Source organism: Hordeum vulgare, chromosome 6H, assembly GCF_904849725.1.
Source record: "Hordeum vulgare subsp. vulgare chromosome 6H, MorexV3_pseudomolecules_assembly, whole genome shotgun sequence".
Lineage (NCBI taxonomy): Eukaryota > Viridiplantae > Streptophyta > Magnoliopsida > Poales > Poaceae > Hordeum > Hordeum vulgare.
Window position 1 is genome coordinate 70,547,312 of NC_058523.1, and position 7,363 is coordinate 70,554,674.

The 7,363-nt window shown below is 51.6% G+C and overlaps 1 protein-coding gene across 1 annotated transcript; it reads left to right on the top strand.

Annotated features, from left to right (window-relative positions):
* Positions 1-1,298: 1,298 nt before the first annotated feature.
* LOC123402032 lies at positions 1,299-2,246 on the top strand. The gene has a single exon (XM_045095889.1). The coding sequence runs from the start codon at positions 1,435-1,437 to the stop codon at positions 2,044-2,046; it is 612 nt and encodes a 203-aa protein (XP_044951824.1). The 5' UTR covers positions 1,299-1,434; the 3' UTR covers positions 2,047-2,246.
* The last annotated feature ends 5,117 nt before the right edge of the window (positions 2,247-7,363 follow it).

Below are 7,363 nucleotides of genomic sequence, written 5' to 3' on the forward strand. Positions count from 1 at the left end.
AGAGGTTCAATGCTGGCCTCTTTGTTGATGGTTGCAGGAATAGCTTCAACAATCGAAGAGGAAACCCGGTTCAAATCCAACAAGTTAGGAACATTTGTTTTCATGGCAAATAACTCTAGAGCCTTGTCTAGTGATTCGGCCACCGTATCCTTGTATGCAAGCCAACGTTGCTCGGAGTTGACACGCATGGTCTTCCAACGAATGTGCATTCCGAATCCCACATTATGCCTACCAGCAAACTCAACTACATCACTAGGGTCCATCCAATTCAAATCCTTTCGGACTTGTTCCAACAATTCAGCATAGCTAGGACATAAATCGAACACCATGTCAAGCTCATCCGGGTCCGGATCAATATTGCCTTTTAAAAAGGCATCCTTGTCCACGTGATGAACATAAACACATGTTCTTCTCATACCTAAACAACAAAACATAGAACCTTTTTATGAGCAATCATACAATTACAATAACCATAGCCTAACTTCCAAATAACCCTAACCCCCTCATAACCCTAACACAACCAAACATCCCTAACCCTAGCCTAACCCTAGCCTAACCCTAAAACAACCATAATGCACACATCCAAACAACCCTAATCCTAACCCCATCATACCCCTTATCCTAACATACAAACAAATAAAACAATATGATATACATCCCACATTTCATGAAAAACTAGGGTTTCCTCAAATTTGCAAAAAAAAGAACACAAAAGATTTTCCTTTGGATGAGAATGAGGGGAGAGGTGGGGATTACCTTAGGGGAGTGATTGGACAACAAATGCCCGCTCCAAACCTTCAGATTTGGTGATGTAGAGAAGGATTTGAGGGAGGGGGCAGTGGCTGGGAGAGGGGCTGGGGGAGGGGAATGAGGGAGGGGGTGGGGAGGGGGGTGGGGAGGGGGCTGGCCCGTGGCCCTGTAAGTCAGTGTGTGGCGCCTAAGGGTCAGGCGCCACACATTACAATGTGTGACGCCTGAGACTTAGGCGTCACACTGCCTGGGGGTGGGGGCCCCCCTGCCACGTGGTCGGGGTGTGGCGCCTAACCCCTAGGCGTCACACAGTACAGTGTGGCGCCGAGGTGTCGGGCGCCACACAAAAGGGTCAGGCCGGTGAATTATTTCTTCCGAGGGGTCAATCCGTGAGTTCTTTCGTTTCAGGGGTCATTTTTGTCAATTTTGCCTCGTGTGCAACGCCCAGGTCAGTCGCCAAGTCTTGTCGAGGAAATTTCATTAGGGGTCACGCTTCACTGGCGTGTCCACGCGGTCTATGTTTGTTCTCTGATGCTTCCGACGACACGGCCCACAGCACACATGACAAAAGGCCTCCAGCCTCCACAAACAAATTAAGCTCCCGCACCACACAGCTCCCACCCTGGCACCCTCCCCGTTGACCCACCAACGACCTCCTCCTCCGCCGGCCGCCCGGCGCCAGCAATGCCCGACAGCGGCCACCCCGAGAGATCCTGCTGCGGCAAGCTCTTCACCTTCCTCTTCGCCGCCGGCTTCATCATCCTCATCTACTGGGCTATCTTCCAGCCGCACCACATTCGCGCAACGGTCAGCTCCGCCACGCTCACCAACCTCACCGTCGCCCCCGACAACGCCACCGTGTCCTACCGCCTCACCGTCGGGCTCGAGCTCTACAACCCCAGCCTCCGCGTCCCCATCTACTACGACGCCCTCGACGCCGAGCTCCGCGCCAGCGGCGGCGCCTCCCTCGGCGGCCCCGCTGCCCGCGTCGCCTCCTCCCCGGCTGAGTTCTTGCAGCGCAGGAAGAGCGCCGACACGGTCAGGCTAGAGTTCGATGGGAGCACCGGCGTCAGCGTTCCCGGCGACGTCGCCAGGGAGCTGCAGAGGGAGGCGGGCGCGGGGGCCGTGAGCTTTGAGGTGGACGTGGACGCGCGGGTGCGATACAGGTTTGCCAGCATCAAGATCCGCCAGAAGCCCAGGATTTGGTGCTGGCTCACGGTTCCGGTCAAACCCGAGGGTGGCGTCGGTTTCGGCGGCGCTCTTGCCTCCGGCGACCGCTGTAGCGTCAAGTACTGAAGCTTCTTGGCCAGTTCTCCGCCAGTCTGGCTTGGAGTTGGAGATGCCCCGGTGTCCCGGTTTGATGTTGATTTCATTTCTGCAAATTTTCAGATTGCTCGTGTGATGTGTATCATCGTTTCCGTAGGATTGTTTGACTATCATTGAATATTGATTGCATTCTTGGGGATTAATTCATTGACGGCTCAACGGTTGACATACTATAAACTTTCTATATCAAATTTACAACCAAGCGCGCCACATTTCGTTCCAATTCTTGATAACTGTCAAATGTGTTGATTAGATTCTGTTCAAGAACCCAGACTCATATAGTCGACAAACATTGTTGGACACTATTACAGACTGATCCAGATTCATGTGACGTGCTATCACCCCGTGAAGAATAGGCACTGCCTCCACTGCAGTTAAAATGGCATAGGACCATCTCTGAGAGCTGCCTCAAATTAGGCCTGTGCCCTAAAACCGGTTTTATAGGACACGAGAGGGCAAAAAAAAAAAAAAAACCCTCTCCAACAGCTGTCCTAAACGGTGTCCTATTATAGGGCCCTAAATTTTCATTTCTCTCTATCCTAAATATGGGACAGAGAGGGTCGCGCACGCCTACTGCCTTATATTTTCCTTTTCCGCACGCACGATTAACTGCCGTTTTCCTTGCCCTCCCTCCCAGTGCCTCCGCGCATGATTCGCCTGCCGCCAACGCGATTCGCCCGCCCAGCTGCCACACCAGCCCCGATTCACCCGCTGCCAACGCTCCCCCCCACCCACCCCAGCCGACACTCCCCCACTCACGCGCCGCTGATTCGGCCCCGATTCGGCAGCCGTCGACGCTTGATTTGGCCGCCACCGCCGCGTCGTGATTCTTCTGTTCTCCGGCCGCCTCCCTGACCATGTGGTCGCGGTGCAACTCCGAGGGTCGCAGATTCGGTGGCTACGGCCGAGGCTACGGTGCCTGTGACTTGTTGTGGCCGCGACGCGATGGGAGGAGCCATGCGCTGCCGGTCCAGAGCGGGACAGGGTTTCGCGGCGTGCGGCTCCGTGACTCCGGCCGATATGCGGCGGAGATCACGGTAGACCATTCACCGATGTGGCTCGGCACCTTCCCCATGCCGGAGCTCGCCGCGCATGCCTACGACGCCGTCGCATGGCAGTACGGTCGGCCGAGGTCAGAGATGAATTTCTCTGACGTCGAGACCGCCGAGGATGCCACGACCATGGCTCCAGGGTTCCGCATGGTTTGCCGCGCCATGGAGGAGGAAAACCGGGAGGCACGTCGCCAACTGAGGGCCGCGGAGGCAGATGAGGAGGCGATGGAGAAGCTTCGCCGAGAGAACCCCGACCTCGTGAAGACGGAGGGGGAGTTCTTCGCTAGCCGGGGCGAGAAGAAGCCGAAGACGGAGGCCAACCCTTTTACAGTTGCTGGACCCTCAGCTCCGATGATCAACATCGAGGACTCCGACGAATCTGGATTATCGGACTCTGATTCTGACGAGGAATTTGATGTCGATTGGAAGACACTAACGAGGGAATCCGGCCTCTAGTTCGCTTTTTAGCATGTTCAGTCGAAGTTTAGGTTGAGCTTTTAAATTTGGGTCAATTTGTCAAAGTATATGTATAAAATGCCATCGAACTATATTAAATTTGTCTCAAATTTAGTTTGAAAATAGCTATGTATGTCCTAAAATAGGACAACTGTTGGAGAGGAGGTGCCCTATTATAAGGCAGCTCGTAAAGTAGAAAAATGTTCCATGCCTTAAAATGATAAAATAGATTTCCTATAACCCAAAAAGTGATGCCTAATTTAGGGCAGCTGGTAGAGATGCTCGCAGCAAGGAAACAGTATTCAGTTTTGAGTCAGAGAAATAATCTTCAAATTTAGTCTAAATTTAGGTCCCCTATCCAACAAACCGTAATCTTCTTGACGCAAATAGCTTCAAATGTTAAATTTCCACATTAGTCTAAAGAAGAAAGGCAAACTTAAACAGACTATCAACTTGTAAATAAGAAAACGGTGAGTTGATTCTCCCTCCTCCTATCTGAACCGTTGGATCAAGTTCCAACGCACACTGCTCATCTTCAACCTTCAAACTGTTGTTCCTCTTCTTCCTCTCTCAGCCCAGCCGATCCAGCCTAAGCCTTTTTTTATAAATAATATATATTAATATCGCGAAGATATTAATTACACTCATCTTCTCCAACAACGTAATGCCTTAATGGCATGACGGATGCACACAGTCAATTTTTTTTTTGAAGAAGCTAAAAAAAGGTCCTGCTCCAAAGTTTCAGTATTTGCAGCAGCAGCACAACCACCACCAAGACAACACCTCACGTCGAAATACTCCAAAAACGACGCCTCCAAGAATAAAACATTGCACTAGCACCGTCGTCGCCCAATAGTAAATCTTGGATTTTCACCCTCGAGATAATCCCCGCTCTCAAAACAATGTCTTCAGCAAGGCCATTGTCATGCACAACCAATTAAGGCCATACCTTGGATTTTCACCCTGAAAGATAGGACCTTAAACTTCACCTATGATGTCGCCCCCACTTACATACCAGTGCTAAAAATCCCGAAACTCCAAGCAAATTCCTCAACGGCGTAGGCTACAATCACCATTATTAGTCCTTCAATCTCGGCTTTCATGACATTCTCCGCCTTAGACTTCAACATAGAGTAAAATATATCCTGATGGAAACAAATAGCAGAGTTTCGCGCCTCTCCCTCCTTAACGGGGAACCAATGAACATCACCGAATTCCAGCCGGTCAAACAATCTCCACGCATAACACGCACATGGGAGTTCGCTGACATAGGCTTCCAGAACCTGCCACTCCGGGCAGATCAGAAGTACGGGCATCAGGCAGATCTTCGTCTTGGCGCAAGAGGAACCATAGGACCGTCACCTTTATTCAATCACCCCCAGCAAGCCCCACCATTGTCATAGGTTGTGCGGCCTCGCCTTCGGCCAACACCGCACGTCCGCCCCCTCAGCCCATCTTAGCCTCCCTGCAGGGCGTCAACAGACGCCACGCATGGGCGAGCGCCGCCGCCTCACTGCCAGACCTCCCCCGCATGAAGGGAATCCAGCAGGCTGCGCCAGCCCAGCCGCCCGTCTTCAACGGCCATGACGTGGCCACCACCACTGCCGCCGACGGTGGCAGCAGCCGGTGTGGAGGAGGCAGCCACGCCGGGCCACAGGACGCAACAGTCGGACAGAGGAGGGGGCGAGATTCGTCAGATCCGATCCGGGCCGGTCAGGCCGCACGCGGGGAGGCACCGGAGCGCCGCCGCCATGGATCGAGCAAAGAGGAGACAAGCTCCATCGCTGAAGACGAAGAAGGCCGCGCGACAGGAGTGGGGACGATGGTGGAGGGGCTCCCGACCAGATCCAGGAATGGCGAGGAGGGCGCTCCGGCGTGAGGGAAAGGAACCTACCCACCGCCGCCATCCCTGGGCGCGACGCGGCTTCGACGGCCGGCCCTCCGGCAGCGGTGCTACGGGGTGCGGTGGTGGCGGAGGTGACCTTCGATGGCGGTGCTGGTTTCCCCCGTGTCGCCAGACGCGGGCGACACAGGAGTCAAGTTCCTAGATAAAGATGATTAGATGAACCACAACTCTCACTCAGAATGGGATCCAACCTAGGCCTAATCGTGTGCTTCTGCCTCCCGTTGTAGGAGGCGCTTCCGCAACCGCCTCGTCGCCCCGCCCTCGCCTCTACCAAGGATGTGCTGCCGTCGCCCCCGACATCCTTCTAACCCTTACGATGACCAAGTTTTTTTTCGATGAAATTGCACTACTCCCAACACCTCTAAGATATATAATGGGTTAGTGTGCCACCCTAAGATAGATAATGGGGTAGCGTGCCATCCTAATATTGATAATAAGGTGCCTTCTCCGACGAGCTTCTTCCTTCCCTCCGATGTTCCTTCCTTCACGTGATAACCGTGTGACCAAAATTCCAAATTCGGAAGATTTTCATATAGCTATTGTGAATAATTAATCACGACAAGTTATTTTCTTATTGGCAACATGTCTCGATGAAGTTCTGTTTCGGTGTACACATGCCGTTGCAGTGACTAATATTGTAATCGTAATTCTTCTCTCAGAAAGTGTGTCTTGCTGTTTTCAGAAGATTTTGTACAATTGTATCATCGGTCTATAATTTTCTGAATATCAGCATGCTGTAACCTTCGACAAAGCTGCTATTCAAATTGAATTCTGTATTCAATGTGTATGTGCAGTTGGTAGTTACCTTTGGTAGTCAGTGATGATAGAACCTCAGGGACGAAGCCAGCATGCAAGCATAGAGGGGGAAAGTTTGCTCATGAAGGGGGCAAAGTTCATATGAACTAAAAAACTTAGGTGCAACAACCACTATTATAGTAGAAAAATCAAATTGTTAGGGGGGGGGGCTAGACCCCCCCCCCCGCCCCCCTAGAATCGAACTTGTAGATTGACTAGGCTAGAGATGTCCGGTAGAGGGGATGCGCGATGGGGATGATTACCTTCTCCATGGTGGGATGAACTACAGCCGGTGGCCATGGTTGAGGGCAAAGGAAGTTATTATAGAGAGAGAGAGAGGTGGGGGCTGAGATGCTTCGTGTCGCTGCGCGCTAACCCTGGATCGGTAGGGAGTGTAGGTGGGGTTTGGCAGAACACGGTAAACCTCGTTACTTGTGCAGATGGCACCCCACCACTTTATATAGCGCAGCGACAGGGGGCCGTCAACCATATATGGGTTGAGCGCCACCGATCTAGGCGCGTTGACCAAGGGGTCCGGTGGGCCGTTGGGCCAACACGGGAGAGATCAACCTAACATTCTCCCCCTTGATCTCAACTTTTACTTTTAACTTTATACTTTCTAGTTTATTTGTTTCATCACATATTGGTACATAGAGCATGTCTCATTGTCACAGCTTAATTGCCGATAGAATCATACAGCTACAACATACGTTTTGTTTACAAAGAAATTTCGTTCGTTTTGGGCCTCTCATGATCCAGGAATCATAGGCTTTCCATGAAACCCATGCCGGCTAAGTGTTCCTTGAACAAATTGGGTGGTAAGCCTTTCGTAAGCGGATCCGCAAGCATATCCTTTGTTGTTATATGCTCGAGACTTATAGTGTGATCCTGGATTTTATCTTTCACAACATAATACTTTATATTTATTGTCTTAGTAGCATTACTCGACTTGTTGCTGTGAACATAGAATACCGCAGGCTGGTTGTTGTTGTGGGAATGAACCTGACAATAGAGGTGTTGGGTACGAAAGGAGAGGGCAGATTCCTAGCTACGACAAGCTTGTACGCAAGATGTATGA